This window comes from Bombus bifarius, unplaced genomic scaffold (genome assembly GCF_011952205.1).
Source record: "Bombus bifarius isolate JDL3187 unplaced genomic scaffold, Bbif_JDL3187 scf7180000008240, whole genome shotgun sequence".
NCBI lineage: Eukaryota > Metazoa > Arthropoda > Insecta > Hymenoptera > Apidae > Bombus > Bombus bifarius.
In genome coordinates, this window is record NW_022884534.1 from 762,810 (window position 1) to 788,387 (window position 25,578).

General features: G+C 32.1%; 1 protein-coding gene and 1 long non-coding RNA gene across 3 annotated transcripts in view; both read left to right on the top strand.

Annotated features, from left to right (window-relative positions):
• The first annotated feature begins 520 nt into the window (after nt 1-520).
• On the top strand, nt 521-2,026 carry LOC117211633. The gene is made up of 5 exons (XR_004488284.1): nt 521-963; nt 1,143-1,298; nt 1,551-1,608; nt 1,734-1,822; nt 1,895-2,026. It is a non-coding gene; the product is annotated as an uncharacterized LOC117211633 (long non-coding RNA).
• A 1,205-nt stretch (nt 2,027-3,231) lies between these two features.
• Nucleotides 3,232-25,578, top strand: part of LOC117211722 (multiple C2 and transmembrane domain-containing protein) — a 37,759-nt gene continuing 15,412 nt past the window's right edge. For both annotated transcript variants that reach the window (XM_033455917.1, XM_033455918.1), the window contains exons 1-6: nt 3,232-3,411; nt 14,690-15,001; nt 20,869-21,243; nt 22,889-23,164; nt 23,833-23,975; nt 24,315-24,506. In XM_033455917.1, the coding sequence (XP_033311808.1) occupies nt 14,944-15,001; nt 20,869-21,243; nt 22,889-23,164; nt 23,833-23,975; nt 24,315-24,506 (1,044 nt within the window). In that variant the 5' untranslated portion in view covers nt 3,232-3,411; nt 14,690-14,943. The remainder of the gene's footprint in view (nt 3,412-14,689; nt 15,002-20,868; nt 21,244-22,888; nt 23,165-23,832; nt 23,976-24,314; nt 24,507-25,578) is intronic.

Consider the following 25,578-nt stretch of genomic DNA (forward strand, 5'->3'; position numbering starts at 1 on the left):
ATATAGGTTATTCATGGTATTGAGCGATAATGGTAGCGAACCATAATGAAGTTATGCTATATAACAACATTGTACAGTGCATAAAGATATATTGGCAATGTGTGTTGCGATAATCAGACGATATTATGTCATAATTGGCTTACATTCACACTACTTGTTCATATGGCAGATTGCCAAACATAGTTGCCAACCACAGTTGTCCGAAACGTTGTTGCGAATATCACCTGCTGCTCAATAACAATTTTATTTTTGAAACTTAAGGATAGAAAAACATTTATGACGGAAAATTATGATCAAGTTAACGGTAAATTCAATCAAATTTCCTTAGGATAAAAGAGATAGATTTCTAGTATGTAACGTTACATCGTGAATGTCGCAGAGTGCGCTGACTTACAACGGTTTTATCATTGTCGGTAAATCAGATTCATATCATTAGACTGCGGATATTTATGCAATTTGATATTTTTATAAACATGGTTAAAGAAGTCGTATCTAAATAGAATTTGTTTCATCTATTTGTTTCATCTATTAAGTATCATAATAAGTGCTTTAAATATCTCTTATATATCTTTACATATTATATTCTATAGATTTTTCGAATCTTAAATTTGCAAATCGCAGTCTATACGTTATGTATTGACTTTTGTTTGAAAAAAGTACTACAACTGATTACTAAAAGTTTTAGATCTGATTTTTAAATGTTTTTTGAATGTCAAAAGCAGGATTCGAATATTTGAAGGACCAACTGATTTATTATTAAGAATAACATTTGAATTTCGTAAATGACTGTGATATATTACTTTCGATGAGTATCAAGCTTAAATAAAGGAAATATCTATCTTATTCACAGCATGATATATTTACAGAATTATGGCCTTTTAACCTAGGTGTGCCACAGTGAATACATAACTCATATCCTTTTAGAGAAAAGACAAATGAAGCAAATGAGATAATCACACGCACGTACATATATAGTGTTTATTATTTATATCCTGTTGATAGACAGAATAACTTGTAATTTGTGATTTTTAACCTGAAACTTCCCGAATTAGCATTTCTAGTGGCCAATAGAATAACAATTTAAAATAGCATTTGTGGTAATTTATAATAAATAATAATTCTTTTTGAAATTAATGTTTTAGATAAAACGTTACGTAAAATGTTAAGAATTGAAATATTGTTTCAATTTGCCGCGTACTTTCTGGCTAAATATTTGAAAAGGATGATCATGGCAGAGTAAGGAGAGTAAGACAGTTTTGAACGGACAATAAACATCAAGGGAGAGCTACTCTGTAATGGTATGCAAAATCAAACAGAATTTCTTTAATAAATATTTGATTTTGAAATAAAATAATTTTCTGAAATAATTTTCTTAAATAATGTATAAGTAAAAAGGAAGAACATATAAAAATAAAAGGTAAACGAACATGATACTTTTATTTTATTCTAAACGGAAATTTACAAAAATGATAATAAATTTTCTATATTTCATACAGAAAAAAATGTTAACTTTTTTCAATCTCATTCTTTGTTGATGTGCTTTTTTTTAGAGATTAGAGAAATTGGAATATTAAAAAAGAACAGGAGTTGCGTGCAAACGTTGAACAGGTGTGGTACATTTTACTAATCATCTTAATGTACCTTCCTTAATTAATAAAAGCTTGATGCGGAATTCAGTTTCGCATCACGCATTATAAGATTTTCATTACTGAAATAGAATCTGCTTTCTTCAGCGAAGTCGAGAGTTCTACAACAATCTACCTCTTTCAAGTTCACCAAAGAATCATATGCACTTCATAAGAACGTATTTTGTTGGATTGAGGTAAGTCGATAAAGCGTTCTAAGTTTAATCATTTCGTGATCAATGCATTAATTAACCTAATCCTTTTTTCAGTCAATACAAAATTCAGAACACTATAGAGTATACAAAACTAGAATTAAGAGGTATTGCATATTTATAAAAATATTGTCTACAGTTCCTGCCATATGTTAATAAACTATATAGCACAAAAATATTATAAATTACATATGGCAGAAATTATTGATGAACAATTTTTGAAAATTTCTATCAATTACATTTATTCAAAATGAAACAAAATAATATAATATTCAATAAAGAACAAAATTCTATGTATCTATGAATTGCAGGTATTTAAATGATTGGTGAAAAACTGACCTAATATTCGTATAAAGTGGACAACATTCGAATAGTCGTTGCATACACAATGCTTATCTACGATTGTTCGTTTCCCTGTCTGTTCTTCAATTGTTCATTCCACGCGACCCCACTCGGAAGCGTCAAAATTTCCAAAGACGTTATTGGCCTGGCAGAGACCACGTTGGCGCCGTTTTGTCGTACGTCAACTTCGTCCACGGAAGCGTGCATGTGCATAGTGATGGCATTGATCCTCACCTCCGTACGGCGTCAACAGGCTACAAAAAAAAGTGGCCACTTTGTGAGTATTTAACTACTTGCCGATAGATGATATGTATTTTTAAACGGTTTGGTCATATCCATCAATCTCTATTATAGAGATTACTTGCTATAAATTACATTTATAACATGAAAAGATATTTTTTATATTTATTATGATAAAATAATGAATTATAATATTGCGATTTGATATTGTAAATGACGAATGGATGAAGTGGAATGATAAATTGTTTAATTTAAGTTTAGAGAAATATTTCTCAAGTTTAATAGGGTGACAAAATGAATCACAATATTGTGTCTTGAAATTAAAAATGGGAAATGAGAGAACTTTAATGTTACATTTGTTCCAATATTATATATAAATAACATAACTTTTTCTAATAATAATAGCTTTAATACGTGATAAAATAAAGTAAAACATTCATTATTTCCATACTTTCGCGTAACAAACTTATTTTCCGTAAGTCCTGAAAAAGAACATTTATAATGTTTAATAATAATACTGAATAGAACCGATATCTGTATCATACCTACTCTAAGTAAATAACTACTTGAAAACTAAGTAGATAACTACTTGTACCATGCTATAGGACGATAAATATTTTCGTTAGACCCATCGCTACCAGTGTATCTCCATCTTTTGCACTGGTGGTTGTTCGGTTGGGTCGATAAAGCCTCTTTCCCTCTCTATTACTCCTACTACTTCTCCTTATCTTCTATCCTTATTACACCGTTCTCCCTTCCAATGACACTGCAAAGAGTAGGGGTAGGAGTATTCGAGCAAAATGGGGAATCGCGAGTTTTGTCAGTGGCCTCTCGGACACGAAAGCGTCGGGTTTACGAAGGGTGGTATGTTTCTTGCGTCTTCTCGTCGGTTCAGCAAAATTTCACGCGGTCGTATAGTTCATTTTTCGTGTTGTATCATTCGATAAGTGCAACATCCATCGCATTGTGGTGCCCCTCAAGGCGATCATAAGGTAATGTGTTCAACGTTTAAATCGCATGCTACGCCTACGCAACGATAGGTGGTGATGTTCTTGTGACAGAAATACACACACATACACATGCCTACATAGACAGTAAGGACACACCTGCATCTGCGAAACGAAATAATTTTTCACTTTTAAGAATGCTCTGCTGGTTAGGTTTGATGAAAGAAAGGTGAATGGTGAGAAAGAGGTTAAGAAATGCGAAGTAAGATTAGAGACAAAGTGCAAGAGCATATAGATGGATACAGGAAAAATATTGTTATCAAAACGGATTGATGGATATGATAACTGCGGATGTTTATGGAAATTTATGTTTTTATGAACACGACTGACAAAATGGGACTTCACCCTTTTGAAACGAATTTTTTTTAGCAATGAATCTGATAATGTACGAACTATAATGCACTTAAATCGAGACACATAAATAAAATGTAATCTTTTAAATGAGATATGAAATTCCACCTATAATGGAATGCTAAAAAATTCAAATTTTCAGCAGTCGTTCTAAAAGCCATCTTGGGACATAGTGTATCATTAGCCTCGAAAAGGTTAATTAGGAGAAAAAAGAACTTAGGAACCTAAGTAAGAATTTCATTCTTCAAATATTACATTTCGTACGTTTTTAAATGTTGTCTACATTTTGTATATGACTGTATATTTAAGTTTTCTATAGGTGTATAAACATCCGCAGTGTAATAACGCTACACAAAGTATTAAGTAAGAAAAAAAGTAGTAGAATCGCGATATCGAAAATTGGACGAGGACGTAACGAGATTTCGTGTGAATTTTAGCAGAAAAGTTTGACGATCGATTGGGAAACTCGAGGGGAAATTCGGTTAAGACTTAAGGTACCTAGTATTGTTCAGAGAATCTTATTAATGCTGTGTTTATTTGACAAAACGAAGAACGGGATGTATCTTTACGGAAGCTAAGTCAATAAGGAAAAAGATTGCGGAACCGGATGCATTACGGAATATGTATAACCACGCGATAGGTAGCGTATTAAGAACCATGCAGCATAAGATTATTTTATCTGTGCAGCATAAGATTATTTAATCTGTGATTATTTAATTCGTTCTTTGTCGCATTATTAACAAATCATCGAGTTATGAACGAAGATTTCAGTTTTTCTTAATTCACTTCTCTTTTTCTAATTTGTTCTATATAACCTCAAAATAAAATTCGAATCATTTATGTAATTTATAATTGAAATAAATTTCTAATTTGTTCCTTATGAATTGGTTATAAATATACGATAAAAGATGGTACCGTAATTTGGTCAATTGAAAACGTTGAGAAACTGCGTCGAAATGTTTCTTCGAATCGACGAAACGTTTTCCTTTTTTAACCACACAGTCTTCTGATGGTGGGAAGCGCTTTGATTAAAATTTTAATTTGCTCTCCTTAATAGATTCTGCAAAGCCCAGCAAGTTGAACAGTCTGTCGAGAATATTAAGGCATAGCGTTGGAAAGATTCCGAAACATTGCGTCGGACAGGGAATTTAATACGGTAAATGGCGAGATAAGTTTGCCGCACGAAACTTTCAAATATCTTGTCTTCTTTTTTAAATCTAAAGAAACCACTGTCGCGCAAAGGAATGCGAACTATGTTATCGCGTGTCTGATCTATTTGAAGCAACAAATAGAATTTTAAGTTTGGAAAGGACGTTGTGCGCTTTTTTGATACAAATGTGATCTGATACAAGCGGAGAAAAATGTTTGAATTCAATGTTGCATGACAAGATACTTCAAAAATGAATTTTTTTCTAAATAATATATTTATTGCAAAAATTTTAATATTCTGCTTGTATTACTTTGAAATTTTCGAATTTCGATTTTATGAAATTCATAGTAAAAAAATATCATCCTTTTATTGTTATTATTTCTATAATCTTTTATTCATTAACAATGAATTATTATTGGCGAACAAATTTTTATTTGAATAAAGGTTGTCATAAAATTGGGATATTCTAAACCAAGCATCCAAAGTAGTAGATTATTAGTAGTTTTTTTCTTATTCATATTCATATATATTTTTTTAGATTCATTATAGTATCTTATATATCTTTATTTCCGCTTGCCTTTCGGCTTTGCGGTGGCCTCCGGTTTACATCGAATAAAAATACACTGGATTCTCTATAATAAGTTTGCTACCGATAAATATTATGGGTCACAGATGATCCACGTGGAGCCCAACGTTTCAACATATATTTCCTACTCCACGTGAGCCTAACTCAAAACCATTTTAACCCTTCTAAACGATACAAAGGCACATACTTATTTATAAAACAAGTATATTCTGCTATAATGAATGAAGACCATTTTCTTTGCATTTTCTACATACTACACACATTAATGGCTGTCTTGATTGGGGTTAGGTTGACAGAAGGAGTGGATAAGGTGTTGTCTGCGAGTAGCCTAATCGCGAGATAAGCGTAAGCAACAATGCAGCATTCCTTTAAGCGGCACGACCATATATCGATCTGCAGGTTTTAATATACTCGCTAATATAAGGGGAACATTTTATATCCCTTCATAACCTACAATGTTCTACAATATACTTCTTTCTCAGTATTCTTTCTCCGTATTCACTTCACATATCTGATCGTTTCTATATGAGTTAATATATTGAAATTTTTAAATAGGGTTCTTAAATATATTTCTATAGATAAATATTTCATTTAGAAACATTTTGTAGCTGTATCAGAGTCCTTTCGCACAATAATTTATCAAGTAATAATATCAGTGAATCGGTAAGTCATTTATAGGTTATTGTAGCTTATGGACTTGTGTTTTATGAATTCACATTGTTACAATCTTGTAGTTTTGCAGTTTTACAAATTATAGGTTATAGATTGTAAGTTCCTATTTTAGCATTTTGCAAGTTACAAATTGTAAGTTATAGATTTCTATCTTGCAATTTTACAGTGATAGGTTTAAAATTTCACCAATTATGTTAGATATGTCAATTGTGCAAGTAAACTCATATATTAAAGTTAAAGCGAAAAGGTTAATGGTAATGATTAAGTCAGTCTGAAAAGTTTTGTTTCTTTGGCGTTATTTTAATTGAAAGCGATCAATTTCCGTTAAACTTAGTAGTTCGTAATTCAATAACCACGCGATTCATCTTATCTTTGCATCGCGTCAGTGCGGAAATTTTTCTCCAGAATATGTTAATTAAATTTCACCATCATCCTTGCATGTGGCATTGCCTCAGCGTCGAATGATATTTTTGTCAACCGTACATTTACTGATGACAGAAACAGAAACGATACATTATTTTTGGATGAACGTCGATTTTTATCTTGTAGCTTTATATCGGGATTGCAGATTTAATAATTTCTGTTAAGATAATGCGATGAAATAGTTTTATTCGTAAAAGCTAGATATTGTATTTTGTGAAATTAGTTCAATTAGAATTAAAAATTAACAGAATTGCAATAAATTGAAAGGAAGGAGAATTAAAAAGCCTTGAATAGTTTAACAAAGTAATGGAAAATTCTTGGAAAACTGTTTGAAAGGAAATATTGAAAAGGTTAAAAATTCATATATTATAAAGAACATCGCCTTTAGGAATTAAAAATCACTTTACACAACAACAACAGCATCAACAACAAAAGAGGAAAGTATAAAAATTAAAAAGCAAAGATTATAAATCTTAGTCACTATTTCTTCTAAGAATAAAAATCAACCATGGAAGAATCAAGAAATCAAAAGCCACTTTTCACTGTATAGATCAGTATAAAATTTCGTCGCAATAATGGACAAATCACGAAGAAGGAAGACAACGAAGATAAAGAAGAAAATCTGGAAGAATCGGTTAGTTGATTATCTGCAGAAAAGATTTCCGTAAAGGCTTTAACAATCGTTAACAGAGTTAATTGAAGTACATAATCCTTTAGCCGTTCTCAGGCTGGCAACGTAGAAAAATTAACCGAGTTGAAAATGAATTCGAGTAGATGGTCGATGACGAGCATTTTATAAGCGTCTGACCCGAGCCTGCCAGTTATTTACCAAGTGGTATTTGTACTTACATATTTCTTTGCTCTGTTTCGTGAAATTCTGCAACGTCGCCCTCTTCCATCTCGACAGAACACAGGATCACGGTCGTTCAAGTGGCCCCTTTTACTTCCTCAAGCTCGATCAGACGTTGCAATTAATTAAACCGTTGTTTTCTGCTCTCTGAGCAATATCTTTGTACGTTGCAAGTATTTGCTCTGGGAAAAATCAATTGTGTGCCAGGTCATGGAGTTTGAAGGGATTATTTTGTTAAGGAAGTATCAAGTTCTTGGTTGGTCGTTTATCTTACTTATGTGACGAGAAACTGTGACAAGGAAGATTCTTTGATCATTTTGTTGCAAGCTCTAGGTGTTTTATTGAATAGTTTAGATTAGAGTTTTTTTAGTGAAGTGAGTTTTAAGTTAGGGGATAAGAAAAGTGAGGTTATATGCAGTATGAAGGCAGGGTAAAAGTATGTCATCTAGGTTACGTATTCAAAAAATGTTAGGTTTATTCAGAATCGGCGGCGAAGTAGTCGATTTTCTTTGTTAGTTTTACAATAGTCCTTAAAAGGCGTTTCCGGGCCTCTCTCGATCGCAGTCATCATGGAGATTTTAGTCGGTTGCGGCCCCAGAAGCGGCCTGGTGTCCGTGCGGGTTTCCTCCACGTTAAACATAAAAAAAACGTCCTTTAAAGGGAAATTTAAATTTTATATTCAGATTAAAGTATAAACTCGAATTTTAAATTCAAATTTAACGATTCTAATTCAATCAATTCAAATTTAAACACTCAAATATTAATTCAAACTAAGAAATTCCAATTTAGGCATCCAAATTTTAAATATCAATAAAAATTCAAATTCGAAATTGAATGATCAAGTACCTCCAAATTCAATTTTAATACTCATCATTTGATTCTATCTTTTTTATAGATATTCAATCAGGTGAGGATTTTAAAATAAATGAAGCATAGCATTATGAATATCAATAGTGACACATCAGTTATGATTCGAAGGCCATTTAAAGTGCCCTCCCACGAAGTCCTTAATTGATCAAAAGGAAGTCAACTAAAACGACTTTTATTAACTTGGTGAACCAATTAAAAGTAATAGTAAATAAAGGACAAACGCAACATGCATTCAGGAATTCAAGCGAGACTGGCACATATGTACGTTCTCAGATTTCCGTAGCGCCGCGTAGCCGTTATTTGTTTATCAGTTCGTATTTCCTCGGCAACTTCCGTCTTCCTTCGTACTCTACGCTGAGATCTAGAATTTATTTCACAGTTTCTGCAATTCAACCATTCTCGTTTACGTATAAAGTTTCTGGCGTTTTAAAGTTTATTATCGTTCTGGCGAAGATAAAGTCACGGCCTGATTAACTGAATTTATTAATTTCTTATAAAAATCGTTTGTATTCATCGCAGTGTATTTTATAAAACTTATCACGATTTTTTTTTGTTATATAGTATATGAATGCTTGTCTTGGATATTGAAATACTTTCTTTATTTGTATGTTTTTTAGAAGAGTATCTTTGCCACACAAAAATTGGAAATTGGAATAATTATTTTTTGAGAAAGGAACTTTACTATCCAAGATATGGAACTTGGAATAATTGCTTTTATTATGAAATTTTTTGAGAAGATACTTTGCTATCCTAAATTTGGAATTTGAAACGATTATTGTTGTTAAGAAAAATTGTTCGTTACAAATTTTGAAAATTATAAGATCATAATATAAGATTATAATGTACAAGTAAAACTGTGCTTTTAACAGCTATCATAATTTTTTTATTACCTTATTCTATACTATTACATACTTTATTCTTCTCTCTCCAAATTTCTCTACGAATATTTTTGTTCTGTTTAACTTGGCGAGTGGAATGGCGATGCAACGTGTTTATCTTCCACTTATAGCACAAGCTTTTATCAAGCGAATTTGAGAAATCGCATCGTGATTCATACGCAAAATCTTGATGTCCCATTTGGTCATACATACCTTTTCAAAAATCCCCTGTAAACTGTTTTCTTAAAATAATAATAAATATCTTCGTACAATGTTTATTTAACCCTTGATTAACATAAGAATGTTCTGAGATAATCTTTTTAAACGTCAATTTCCTATACCTTAAAAGAAATGTATTAATTGCTATTACTTCATACATAAAAAATCTAATATACCAAAAATAACGAAATGAAAGTTATTTTATTAGAAAGCTTGTTTTCTATACTTTAAATTCATATATATACAAATATTTCATAACTATTACTAAATTGTTTACAAAAATAATGCTAAAGCGAAATCATATTATATTGTATGCTATTTATAGTACGAGTGTAATCACGCGTTTGTGTAATGCTAATTCATATCTTTGAGTGTGCAGAGAATAAATAGATGAAGTACTTATTTTTACCACTTTTTCTTTTGTTCCATGTACTTGTGAATATGTGTATTGTCCATTTATAGCAATGACAAAATAATTACTGTATACAATTTGTTGTGGTTATCAAGCTTTTTCTTCTCTATTATAGGTACTATTATTAGAAGTACTTACCCTTAACAGTTCTGTCTTCAATATAACAATCACTTTATCAAACTATTATTATTATCATTAAAAGTTAATAACCTTGAATCCAAAAGTCCTTATAGCCTTATTCCCGAAATGCTGTAATCTACATATTTAAAATGTTCGAAGCATTGAGAAGTATCACTTTAGGATTTCATTTGAACATAACCTTATTAATGAATGGACTGTTAAGGTTAATCGTGATCGTAAATTATTATACATGTTATGAATAAAAATTATTTATTGCGCATATAGTATATTCTAGATTCTGAAGTGAAGATCATTATAATATTTATGGAATTAATTCAAGTCTGCCTACGACTTAACTTTATGGAATTTTTTCGTTTCAACTTCTCCCACGTAGGAAACGTGCTACCAATAGTTATGTCTTCTACAAAGATGGTACTGGTGCTTTTATTTGTGGTGTGAGTATGATGCTTATCTGTACTATAATGTAATCAATGACTATGTGATATAAAATGTCTCACCAGTAAACGCGTTAAACTTAACCTATTTTTTTGCTAGTACATATAGGGTTTCACAGACACGCGTGGATAATGTTCAAGCAAAACATTTAAATAATGAGTAAACTAGAATATTAGCACTAGTGTTATCTCAGAAGCAAAATATTGTACATTTAGCCTTAGTAATAATCCAAAGTTAAACAAAAAGAGATTAATTGTTATTATATTTTTTGATATTATCGAACAATTCAGTGCTAAGGAGAGAAAGAGATTTCACTTATAAATTCATGTATAATATGGTGTTTATTAGTTTGTCAGAAAATCGTTGAAAGTTCGAGTCTTAAGGGCGGAAGTAATTTGCGCAATATTCACGCGATCGTGAATCATTCTGGACAGCTTCTGTTTCCTGTGGAGCTGGCCATCGGCACGTAAATTAAACAGAAATTTATGGATATTTAATCAGTGCAAAGGCTGCAAGAAGTGTTTTGTGTGCAACAGCGACTACGTTTGCCATAGATGCGTTGTATATTTTCTTTTTTTTTTTTTTTTTATGAATAATAAAATAAATCTCGTATTACACAGGGATATTTGCAATGTAGGGAATATTTAAATTTTATTGTAAAAGTAAATCTGTGTTAAAATTTGAAACATTTATAAAAATGTAAAATCACACTGTTTGAATTTTTATGCGAAAATTATTTTGAATTAAAATTGTAGAGAATATAATTTTTTTTTTACAGAGGAATTAATTTTGAGGAAAATTTATTTTGTAAAATTTGTAACAGAACAAAACAGGTGTGACTTTTTGAACAAACAATTCAACAGTGGAATATTTGGGATTTTGAAATTATTTGGTTTTTAGAATTTAACGAAAAGAACGATTTATTGGTTTAACTTATTGATTTATTTTGTCAGGTAATTACAAAGTGCATAATGGCACATTTGCGGTACATGTTATTCGATAATGTAGGATACTATTAGGCCGTAACACTATCACAGTTCAGCATTACAAGCGGGACTGTCAACACACGTCGCATTACTATATCTTCCCCACTTCTTACCCTGTACACAGTACACGTATAATCAAAGGCAGGCCTACCTATACATGTTGTCATTTTCTCCTTTTACTATTCTCACGTCAATTATGGTTTACTATCTCTCTACCATCCATTGTTAAATGACATATACTAAGAATGTTATGGGTTATTTCTATTTCTAAGAAAGCTATATGTATACGTTAGTTATTTCTATTTCTAAGAAAACTATATATATATATATATATATATATATGTAAGTTATTTTTATTTTTACAAAAAAGTAAATATATTTAATTCTCACATTACGCTACAAAGTGTCAAACTTCACCAGAGTACTTTTCTAAGCACAGATCACTATAGCTTATCGACCGTTACTTTAAACCTAATAATAATTAATAATAATAAAACCTAACTGATTCTTCAATTGAGAATAATCACCATGACCACCTGAAATTGTTTCTTCTGAAATTATTACCATTTATCAACTCTCGCAAAGCCATTTATCAAAGCAATATTTATACAAGTACATCTACATATTATCTATAAACTATCGCACGAAAGTTTTGGGTACATGTTCTGGTTGAAAGCTATATTAATCTTACACCATTACTATCTTATCCTGCGTACATATTTGTAAAATAGACCTTAAAGTATAATGATTTAATATATTAAGATGTACTGTAAAAAATATTATGTAGTTTCAATCATTTTATTTTTCACTATTTTTAAACAATTTTTAGACAATATGAAAATATGTCGATATACCATTAATTAATATACCATTATTTAACATTTATTATTAGACTGCGGATATTTATGAGAATTAAAATAATCAATAACTTTATTAATTTTACTAATACATAATTATTTAGTTATACGAATATAAATAATTGAAAGACTAAAATTTACTTGCAAAGTTTTGCTATACCTACTAAATACTATAACAAGTATTCTACTTTAAGTTAATATACTTTGCATGCATTTTTGCAATTTTCCATAAATGCATAAAAATCCGCATTCTCTTTACTACGATATTTCCAATTAACAATCTTTGACTGTTTAAGTCTCCATTCTTTGTTTCGTTCTAACTAATAGATTATAATTCTAAAATGTGTGATATTTGTAGAGTGTCCTGATAAGAATTACATAAGTCAGATTCACAAGCGCGCTGTACAACGTCGCGTCACATAAGATCGCGCAACAAATAACATGTTATTATATAGTATCCGATGCGCGTAAATGTACAATCTTCTATGATGTACATATCAACATTCGTTGAATTTTACCATACGGTGCATCATTATGAAGCAAGATTGAATGTACTGATTGATCAAAATTATTTCTTGTCCAGCGTCATTGCACTCTTGCCGTAGGAGGAAGAATGGATTCACTTTTGTACGAAGAAAGAAAATATACTAAAGAATATAGATGAAAGAGGGTTTATATCATAAAGTTATTGCCATAGCAGAAATTACATTCGGTAAAACTGTAGAAGGACTGACTAGACTTCGATTTCTATGATTTTTAGATATATTGTAAAATCTAACATTTGGAACAACTTTTTTCTAAACATATAAGGGCAGAACTCGCTAAGCTACCGAGATATTCGCGAAGGACTGTCGGTATCACTACAGTGAATTCTGCCTACAGTTGTGCGTCTGTGGCAGTCTACGAGTCAGTATTGTCTGCCAATCACCGGCCGCCATCTTCTGTTTACAAACGAGGATAACACACATTTTTTGCAGACTTGTATATGCACGGTATGCATGGTATCTTTAAGCTCGTTCGACCCCTGTTTATAAACAGAAGACAAGCTAAGCCGACAACCAATTCTGACACATACGCTGCCACAGACGCACAACTATAGGCAGTATTCACTGTAGTGGTACGTTCTCGTACGTAGCGGCGTCAATTAATACATCGAGACCACTTTCTATATATTTCTAACGTTTATCTATTTAACCAAATACATATTATATATAACATTTACATTACATTACATAGTATTGATCAGTGTGGTAAAGCAACGGAGGAGCAATGCCCTTAACCAGTCAATACTCTTGGCCTCTACTTTAAGTCAGACGGCAACAGATGCTAAATTATTGGACCGTGCACATTCAACAAATTTCGATACGGCAGAGGAAGCTGTGCGTTTATGTACGTGTGTTTACGTTAGAGGTCAGAGATATTGATGGCTGAGAGCCATTTGAAGGTTAATCATGTACTGCGTTTGACTACTATCTTATCTTTCTTCTGTGATTGTCTTATTCTATCTAACTATTCAAGTCTTCCGATTAGTCAGGTTACTTAATTTTAATTTTTTGTCCAATGTAATTTTACTTGAAATTGTTTGAATTTAAATCATCGAATTGTTTATCTAGAATGGCGTATATCTAACATCAATTAGGCCTAGAGGATCAATGTCAACAAATATAAAGTTAAATAACATTAGATTAGATCCAGCTCCTTGTTGTTTGTTGGTAGTTGAAAGAATTTTCTTTGAAATATAGAACCATATTTTTTACTAATTGTAAGTAAGGTAATAGGTATACAACAATAAACTGGTTTGAAGCTAAATACATGAATATAAGAAAATTGAAGTCATGTAACCTGTTTAATAATAATTAGAGTAGAAACTTGTATCGAGTAAGTAATAAGTTTATACTAGTAAAATGGTTTTAACTTGTTCGAATTTAGATAATTTGACTAATTACTGTTTGAAAAATGATCCTCATCGCTATAATTTGAAGTTTGGGGTTTTTGTAGATACAATTTGGGGGATACAATTTTACTGTTTCACGTCCTTTTTCTTCTAAGTCTTGTCTAGTCTATGTGCTTTTTATTTATAAACGTACATATAACATTATATATTTAGTTAATATAACAGTTAACGTTCTTAGTAGTTAATAACAATCGAGCAATTGCATTTATTAAAATTGATAATTACTTAATATAAAAATATACAAATATGTTATAGCAAAGTTTACGAAACAGATACAAATGCGAACAATACCGTACCGCCATCTTGCGTTGTTTTTTCACAATTCTGCACAAATCTCGTGTTTGCTACGTATTTCGTTTTCAATTTTGCCAGACATGTTTATAGTAGAAATAGGGTATGTGTACCCAAAGTTCCGAATGTTAGTATAAATGAAAATTCATGGTATCGCATTCTCACGATTGTTTCATCTATCACGGCAGTTGATCGCGTCAACTTGAATCGCGAAAAGCATGGAGCAGCCGTGGAAGCATTGACGGGATCCAGGATCATCTGAAAGTGAGGTTGGTTCCCGTGGAAACTCGGGATATGCGGCTGGTTGCCGATGCTCCTTAGGTTCGTTGATCTCCCGACGAAATCATGCTGTCGGCATGCGGCAGACTGGCGCACTTCAAGAAGAGATTAAAGGCTCGCGAGCTGGAGCTTCGATATACAAACCGCGTATTCGGTGGATAAGATGAGCAAGAGCGTCGAGCTACTCGCTGGGTCGGAGGACAGTGAACAGATACAAGTGGGTGAGTGCGCTAATCCTCCTAACCTTTTGTCCTCTACCTTTGTTATTGACTATTGCTGTCAATTATGGTACGGGAGTTATGCTAGATATTGTATATTGACCTAGGTCAGTTCCTCCAATTATCTAGATAAATACCGAATACAAAAGAATTGATAGTGAATACCATGCTGTTTGTACATTGCTTGAAAATTGAGAAACATTTGTGGAATTCCAAAGAGTTTGATTAAGTGACGACTTTGTTATAAATGATGATATAGTAATGGTTGGAAGTATTGGTGATTTTGTGTGTTGTCTTTAGTTTGGTTTTTTTTTATTTGGTGCTTGGGCATGATTTTATTTGGAAGTTGCATTGAAGATTTTTTTGTAATTCTGTATTTCTCTTTAAGTTTCTTTCTTTACTCCGTATATATATTGTGTCACATTTTCACGTTGGCGACTTTGTAAGTCAACTTCATCCACCTAAAGCTTTCCGGTCTTGTGCTTTTGACATATGATGTCCTCTGGATACCTAGGATATCTGGACTTCTGGGATATCTTTTAAAAGAGTTTAAAGGAACTTTGTCTTTGAGAATATCTTAAAGTTCCTTTGTCGTATTTTCATATGGAAAATGCACTATTTTTCTTTGTGTTTTGATATCGTATCTTCTCTATGGTGTTGCTCGTTGTTAGTATTGTTGGTGTCCTTGTACTTCTTTTAATGTTTTTTCTATTCTTCTATTATACTTTTATTATTATAATTTTTTATGTATATTTTTACATTACTTGTTTTATTACCCTTTTCTTAGACTATTTATTGTTTTCTTTATTATTAAACGTACTCTTTAAAAGGTTAGGTTTTCTTGTTTTTACAATTCCTTCTAGAAACCTTTCGGTAAGGAGATTGTTTTTTCGAATGCGGTAATTTTTCCAAATTTCAATGGAATCACGGTAGAGAGTAGTCTAGAAAGATATTGGTTACAGGAATCTTATAGGTCGATAGATTATTTCCAATCAGTAATCCGGTATGGACCACTATTCGTGCAAGTATATGTATATATACAACTCTAGTACACTCTCAGCGGAACAAAGTCCGCAGGAACGTTCACAGTAGTTCCGTAGTCATTAGGAACCATTTTGGAGAAAATGATAACTAATTGACTGCACGATAGATGTTATCGACTGTAGGCTCGTAATGCTTTTTATCACATAATATACAAAATACAAATTAAAACTAAATATTTCAATATTAAATAACTTAACCTAACTTGCTATGTCACCTATATAGACTATGATTCAAAGGGTCATTTCTGTTATGAATTTTTCAATTCTAATTCTTTACAAAAATTATATAAATCGAAAATATTCGACATATAAAATACGATATTTATCGCTAAATATTTCATAATTTACATAATATCGTATCTCTCTTATGAATTATCTGTTTTATAAATTGACGAAATCGCATTAAAACCGACTCTCCTATAATTAATCATTCACAGGTTAATAAAATCTGGTCATTGTGTCGTATCCAGTTATTTCAATCACTCTACAAATACTTCGTTAAGTTCGATTTTTTCCCCATTTGATTCACTTAAACGCTACGAGATAAAATCTGGATTCATGTGATCACAGTCAACAAGGCTCAACGAGGCTGCATTGTCGGTGATGACCGTTAAATGTACTTTTATGCGATTACGTAAACCGTTAAATTTTGCTCCATTGCGATTGTCATTGTGTCATCGAATTAAACCACTGCTTTACATGCTCTTTTTACATATTAAATTTGATTGAGATCATAGTTAAGTGTACAGTTAAGATATTATATGTAAATCACATGTAATAATTTCTGTATCTATGATCTATACATAAATCTATATTAAATTTAACTAAAAGTGAAAATTTATTAGAAATTTTATTATGGGTATGAATTGGAATCACAGTTGGTCAACTTAATCGTCTGTTATACTACTTGCCTGAGTTAGAGCTAGAAGCATAGTTGGTGGAAGAAATGCAGCCTCTTAAAACTCCCCAGTAGTGGCGCTGTTTGATGCACCTAAAATTGCATGTGTCATTTTATGTACTGCAATTGTGTATTCAATTATGTGCTGATTCAAAATTAAGGATACAGTAAGATTTTGACATATATATCATGCATAGAGTAATTCGTGAAAAAACAGAAATTACAAGCTTGTCTTTTTTCATTGTTTCTTTTCTTGTAACTATATTCGGTTTGAAAATTAGAATTACATATTTTCCATTAACCGCAATCAATTAGATTAGGGCAATATCCTGTAATAGTACCATTCCCTATCAAATCCGTTTTCTCTCGTGGATCGATGTGTTATTTTCGTTTCCGACGAATCTGGCCGAAATCTAATAACATTGAACACACTGAATTACATTTCTCCTCCCTCTGGATACTTTCTTTCTTATGAAATCATCTTGTACGATTCAACAGAAAAATAATATTAGACGACAATCTAAAATGAACAATTATTAACCAAATTTTTAAAAAGAATCATAAAATATCACAATGTACATCTTATAATTACAAATATAATTTAAAAAAGAAATATTTTAATCTAGTAATTATATTATTATAGAAACATTTAGTTAACAGAGTAAGAGATAACTGGCTGCTTTTTTTACAGATAAACAATTTTTCCATGCAACGTCACTTCCTCTTTCATCATTGGATCATAAAATATCGCTTAGGTATTCATAATATTACCTCCATTTAGTTCCCATAGAAATAAATATAATGTATTTTTCTTGTATTTTTTGTCGTCCTCAAACCCATCTCCCTACAAAGAGACTGTACATCAATAACCTTTTAAGCGAGGTATCGAGTGTTTCTAATTCCCTATATTATATCCAATTTACTCACTCTACCAAGCTTTGTGGCGTTTCTGCAGCTTGGTTAAATGTCGTTTCTCTTCCCGTTGTATTTTTAGAATGATTTGCATGTATGATGAAGTACGATATATAGATGCATAGAGGAGATAATAATATGTATGTATTTATAACATAAAAGTTTTATATGATGGATATTCAAATACTGTGGTATAGGAAATGCCTACAAAAAAATATAAGATAATTCTAACCTCTAAGATGTTCCTATGAACGACTTTAAAGGTTGTTGTATCTACTAGCGCCATTGTATGTATCGCCATATTTTAGTCAATTTAATCCATAATTACACTATATATACTACATATAATGCTATAGAAAATCTTATAAAAGATATATATTAGAAAATCCTAATTTTCAAGATAATCCTATAAAGAATTCTTAACGTCGCTACTCTGACTAGTACGATCACTCTATAACTTAATGTGGCACAACATTATACGTATTGTCGCATAGACTGTGCTTTCTTCGTGGTTGTACCATTAATTATATCATATGTTGTATAACAGTGCGTCTAACGTAAGCCATTGGTTATTAACATCTTTGTTTGGAAATATGTTAAGCCATATTGATGCAATCCAAATAATCTTGTAAAAATTTCAGACAGATCTCCCATTTGACCAGCAATTGCGTATATTTAATAAGCTGGTTGCATGCGCACGCAGGTTATACAGATGTAATAGGTACACCATGTTATTAAGGTGAAGTGGTATTTCCAAATAAACACTTGGACATTATATTTTACCTGTTCATTAAAATCAGTTTTTTATTTTTATTATTTTAATTATTAATATTTTATTTTTCTTCTTTTAGGTTATCTATATTAAATAAATCACATTTGTAGCAGTTTACCAGTATTATTTTGTTATTTATATTGTATAGTATTTTACATAATTTAAAAATCTCACTGTTAAGTAGATTGACACGTTTAATTGTTGATAATATACGTTACTATATACGAATTAATTCTTGTATAGTTTCATAGAAAAATCTGTTATCACAAATCTAGCATATTTAACTTGCATTTGACCAAAATTCTTCTGAGAGTAAATAATGTTCAAGAGTAGCTAGAGAAACCAAATAGCTATCAGGTGTCATGGGATTAATTGCTTGAAAGACGCGTGTGAGTCTTCGGTTATGTACACAGTACATATGGCAAGGAACCCGACATTGTGTTGCCCCCAAGAATAGGAACATTGTTCCTGGAAGATTTGACTATCGTTTGGGGAAGGGGTGAGTGGGTGCCTTCTAGTAAGAGGTCTCTGAGACATGGCATGGCACTTAACCCCAGAACCTTTGAATTCAATGCATGCCTGAATAATTTGGTATCCTCTTGCCATAAGAGACTTTTACTTAGATACATGTACCTAACTTTTTTACCATTCCTAACCTTATATTATATTGATATCTCATTATTTATATTTTATTGTATTTCATTATTCAATGTATAAATTTTATTATTGATATGTACATAATATTAGCTATCTACATTTTGTTTATTATATTTATGTGAATGAATGTTTTGCAGATGGAACGCATTGAAAATGTAAGACAAACATAATTGTAACATAATATTAAATTCTTATGGGAGAGGAGTGAATTAAAAGTTGTATTTGCATAATAATTCCTTAGATATATGCTTATGCATATGTACACATTATGTATATCTATATATGTTTCATATTGGTTGATGAGTTCTAGATACGTGAGTGATAGCTTTGTCAGATGTTCTAGTTTTATCTGGACTTTTTCTCGTTCTCCAACGAGTTCATGGTTTATTCAAAATCGATATAGTATCTTGATTTCTAGAACTGCTAAAAATTTAGACGGTTTCATAGTTTGTTCACTAATAATGTAAGTACATATAAAACGTAATTCTGCCGCAGAATATTGCAACGTAACTACCCTCTCGTTGTTAGTGATTAAACGCCTTTGTGAACGTGATTGTAACGACCTCATTGGAGGAATTAAAGGCTCAGGTGGCTTTCTCATGCTCTTGGACATCGATCGCGTTACTAACGATATTGTATACGGGATGGATACGCGGAGCTTTCCGTTCTTTCAGTCGAACGTTTACAAGCTTTACAGCAATTTTTTGCAGATAAAGTCTGCTCTTATTATCTTCTCTTTTGGCTCATTCATCAATATGGATCGTACTTGTATAAAATCATACGCTAAGCTAGATTATTGTCTCTTATATGTACACGAATATTCATAATTATTGTATATCATTATGTTACTGTTATTTATAAAATTATCAATTTTAATGTTTGCACAGTTACAGGAAATTTGAAATTAAAAAAATGTACATGAAATAATTTCCAAATTATTTTTATTTAATAGTAATTAAATAATTCTCAATTTAATAAATTTTTAAAATATCGTGCCTACTAATAATACGTATTTAAACGTTTCGAGCGAAACGATTTTTCGCTTACTGTTAGATTCCATTGCTTTAATTGCGTTCATGAAAATACTAAATACATAATTTTAACAATTATCCGCAGCGTACTTATAACGCTACTGACAGCTTTGATATTTCTGGCCACTAATTTTCCCTGTGGCACCACTATTGCATGCACTCCAGAGGGACAGAGACTTCTGTGGCGCCATCACAAATGCTAATGTGTAATCGCCATGGCAGTCAACCGATTAAAATTGAGCTTTAATGCGTATGAACATAACCTACTTCTATTGAATATGAGTTACGATGCTGCAATCTACATGACCCTCGATACTATTACGTTATTTTATTATTTTATTGCTAATTACTAATTACGAATTACTAATAATGTATAAGACATTATTATGTGCTTATGTATTTCGTGGAACAATTATATTATGATATGTATTATGTATTATGTATGCGAAATGTATTATGATGAGATTGTTTTTCGTGAAACATGGCTGTATTGAAAATACGTTCGATATTATATTCTGTTAAGGAATTACGTATCACATAGAAGAATAATTTTCCAGATAGCAGACTTGTGGAAGAGAGATCCCGACTAAACTTGAACGGGAGCCGTCAGCTCTCGAAAAGCGCCACGGAGCTCCGGAACAACGACAGCAGTTCGCCGTCACGACGCGGTGAACAAGCCGATTCTGGTGTCGTCCATCATCATCGGCATCATCGGCACGCCACCTCGGTGGCGCAACGTACGCACATCTTTTTCGCAACCTTGAAGAGCCGGTGGGGTCGAAATAGAAGCAAAGAACGGAAAAAGTCGAAAGATGCCGGTACCACGTTATCTCACGGTGTTGAATCCGATTACGCTGCAGATTACTCTTCGGAGCATAGTAAAAGTTCGTCGGCTACGCAGAGTCCAGCCAGACACTGTCTCACTCATCCAGGTATATAAATATTTTTATTTATCTATTATATATTATATTATAATTAATATTTATATTATATAAATAAATAAATACATATATTGTCTTTTTTTGTTTTCAATCATTTCTAGACTTGTTAACTTATTATTAGAGGACCAATTAACTCATCATCATGTCATCATTGATTGGTATTACATTACTGTATCCAATTTCTTGTATGTAACAATTTTTTGATTTAGAAATCCTTTATTTTCTTATGCGCTGCTTCATTTCTAATACAGATAAATTATAACAATTTCCCTTTGCAGGAACTTATAATCATAGCAGTATGCATCTTGCTAAAGAACTACATACGCATATAAAATACAAGAAAATACTAAATATGAAAATATAATACGATTTATGTTACTTTATGTTTTATGGTCGGTTTTCCAATAGTCTTGAAAGAATTCTGGCAATTTCAAGTAGATAAGCAGACAAGTCAATAAGCAATTAAATAAGCAAAATAGACAAAGAAACCAATAGGAAGATAGATAAACTGATAATATATGTAAATAGTAAGCTTAAATTTTAAGCACACAAGTCGAAGGTGTAAACGAACAAGATGAAAATGTAAATAAGAACATTCAGCATGCACAGTACAATACATACACGTGCACGTACAATACATAACAATATAGTACATGGAAAAAATTAAGTTTCAATTAGCTGAAGTATGATCGAACAAAGAACGATGAAACTGTCACGGTGGATTGCTTTCATAAAAAAGATCATCCTCGAGTAGAGTAATAACGAGGCTCAATGGATGTTAACTTTGAAATTTGTTTCGCAGCAGGGGAAACTTCTTCTCTCTGTTCTTGATCAAGTTATGAAAAAGAGAAAAACTTTGCAAATGTTGAAAGCCAGGTCGCGCACGTTTGATGCAGGGGATCGATACGAGCAGGTCGTTTATGTTTCATTATATTGATTGATCTGCGAAACGTGTGCTAGGGGTTTCTATCGTTTGTGCATCATTATTAGACTGGTGTTAAACTGAAAAGCTTTCCTGTGTACTGCACAAGCTAATAAACTATTTACGTACATATCTGATTGAACAGTGTTCTAAGTTGAACAGAGTTCCTTCAAAAATATTTACTTGAAAACACTTTCTGATTTAATTATTATATCATCTTGTTATTTAAGAAGTTATTGTGATTACAGTTTTAAGAAAACACCGAGTGCTAGATTAAAGTTAATTATCTGCTGAAGGACTTCGTTCATTCAACAATATTTATTCACAATAATATTCATTAAATGTATTTTCTGGAATCATGTTTACATTAAAGGAATGCTAAATACATTTATGTATGTGCATGTATAATCTTTAAGAATACTAATCTTCGGTATACTAATTTTTAAACCCACTTATTATAATAATTATATATTTTTTAATGTGGAATGTAGAAATGTTACGTTTAAATCTATGTAAAAAGCTCAATGTAGTAATTCAAAGTTAAATCTTGATGAAAAACCAAAGTAGCAGAAAATTGTATACTATACATCTCCTCTGAGGGGTGTTAGTTCACATTAAGATTAAGTTAGATTAAGTTACCAAAATTAGAATCATCCTGCATACTATATGATCAACACGTTGTGTTTAACGTGTTTGATATTTCTGTACACGTAGAGTCGCCATTGGTATACGGAGGAAGGCAGAATGTCGTGACGAGACCGGAAGACAGCCCTGGAAAATGCAGCGAAGCATATTCGAAAGGATCCTTGAGTTTCCAGCACTCAAAGGACTCGAACGAGGAAGCTCGAGGATCGATCAGCCAGGATGATAGCTCGTTCGTTCAGGAGGAACTCGCCCGTAGAAGGGAATTAGCGTTGAGGCAGCATGCTTTCTTCCAGCTTCGTTTGCACATCAAAAGAGGGGCGAACCTTGTTGCTATGGATAGATGCGGTGAGATAAACTTTCATTTTTCACTTCTTCTGCCTTTATAAGTGGACGAAAGTAGAACTGTGCCTGTGTATTTTGATTCTGCCAGCTGTCTTTGAAGAACTGCGCGAATAGCTGTGAAAGGGTGGCAAATTAGTCTAGATCAGTCCTTTTGATTAGTTGAAGTAGCTTTTGTGTATGAGAGATTTCATGAATTTAATATGGAAGCAATTATTTATAATTGTGTAATTTAAATTGTGTAATTTACAATAATTGAATAGTGTAATAAAATTTGTAATATAATTATTATGTATTCTCCTTTTAAGTATGATGTTAATTTTGAAAAATATAAAAACTTGCCACTTTTGTTTTTTTTAGAAAAGAAGAGTATAAAATACTTGTTCTTCGAATATGTAGTACCTAGTTTTCAACCTTCCTCCATCACATGAAGAATATTCTACCCATGTAGAAAGAGTACCACTTATTCTTAGAGAAATAGCAAGGCTGTATCACGATACATATATTACCAAAGCCCAACGTTTCCCGGTTTTACTCTATCAAAGGACTTGCCCCAGTTTCATGTAATCCCCCTTTCGTAGAATGTTACCCAAAATCATGATAAAATTTCGATTAAGCAAATAACTATTGTTTGGCGTGGAATTGAAGAACAGGATATTAATTGTGTATTTCAGGAGCCAGTGATCCTTACGTGAAAGTGAAAAGCGGGGGTCGGTTATTGCACAAGTCGCGGACCGTTCACCGCGACCTGAATCCAGTTTGGGATGAAAGCGTAACTCTGCCAATCGAGGATCCTTTCCAGTCTCTAACATTCAAGGTAAATTCTACATCGTTATACAAGTTATATGCATATAAGATTATTAAGAATCTTTTTAATGAAATTTTTCTCAAGCTTTTGTCAACTCAATCTCTCAGTGTATTAAAAAAGAGAATGAATTTATTCTAAAGAAATTCTTAGTCCTATTCGTTCTTGATGCTAACTGTAATAGTCACCCACGAAAAATTCTGAAAGAAAATTAAATTTATTCCATAGATCGTGTTCTTTTTATTCGCTCTGCAATTCGTCCTAGAATGTTTGGAGATGGTCGCCGGGATTTTTATCAGTTTCTTCTTGCTCTTTCTTTTGACTAGCAAAAGACCTTGGTCGTTTCGACAGGTCTTCGACTACGACTGGGGCCTGCAGGATGACTTTATGGGCGTAGCGCAATTGGATCTCACGCAATTGGACCTAGGCCAGTCACAGGATGTCATGCTGGAACTGAAAGACCACAATAGGCCCAAACAACATTTGGGCGAGATTTATTTAACAGTTACCCTTTGGCCGAGGAACCAGCAGGAAAAGGAACAGGTAGATTTTTTGATATTTTGTAATTTCTTAATGTCTTAGTGGATTGTTTAGCTATTTTTTAATAAGGTTTTAAAGTAATCGTAGCTCTTTATCAGGCACAGTAGTATTAATATACCGTTTAATGAGGATAAAATCAGCGTCTGGAAATTTAAAACCGAGATTGTAAAGTCCTCCTGTTCGTTCTATGGTGCTTAAATTATGTTGATGAAGCAAATAAACACGATCAGAATAACGGAGCTTTAAGATATAGGCGACGGTCGTTTAGCTTATAAGTGTAGATAATAGAGACAGACACCTGTCAAAGTAAACTCCGGAGCTTTGGCTTGCTCCATCTTGTCTTCTATTACCACAATGTGTATCAAATTTAATAACTTCCTAGTGAGTTTGTAAGAATTTCTTTTTGCTGTACTCTCTTGTACATAAACAATCAATATACAGGGTGGCTCAGCTAAATGAGATCACCTAAATATCTGTCTTAGTTATTATTGTATGGAAAGCTTTTCAAGACAAAGTTACTGCACGTTTAAGCTCCAAACTCTCTTCGTCTCTCCTAATAAGGAAACTTTAAACGGTAAATGTTCCTGATCGGTTATGTGACCTGTAGTTATTTACTATTATCGAGGCTAAACAGCTGCCGATTCAGAATCCATAAACATAGATAATGTCGAGGATTTGCATATTATGGCGGTGATAGGGGCACACAGACCGTTGTGCCACTTTTGAACGACGTTATCTTCCTCGCACGAGCCGCTGTGAAGAGAATTTTAATAAACCGAATGAACTGCATATGAATGCTGCATAATTTGTAAGCAGTAAAAATGTGCGAATCTGACACTATGATACCTACAACCTTACAGGTGAACATGCTAAAATTATAACATGACTGACTAGTTTCAGCTGCACTTTTCATATTAAGAATTAACAAAATATAATTTCAAGTTGTATGCGTTGAGAAATTCAATAACTTGGAATATGTGAGAAGTAAAAACATGGAATTAAAAAAAGTAATTAATAAAAATAATTAATGAAAAAAATAATTGATGATAGGACAATATATTTAATGGGTAGTATT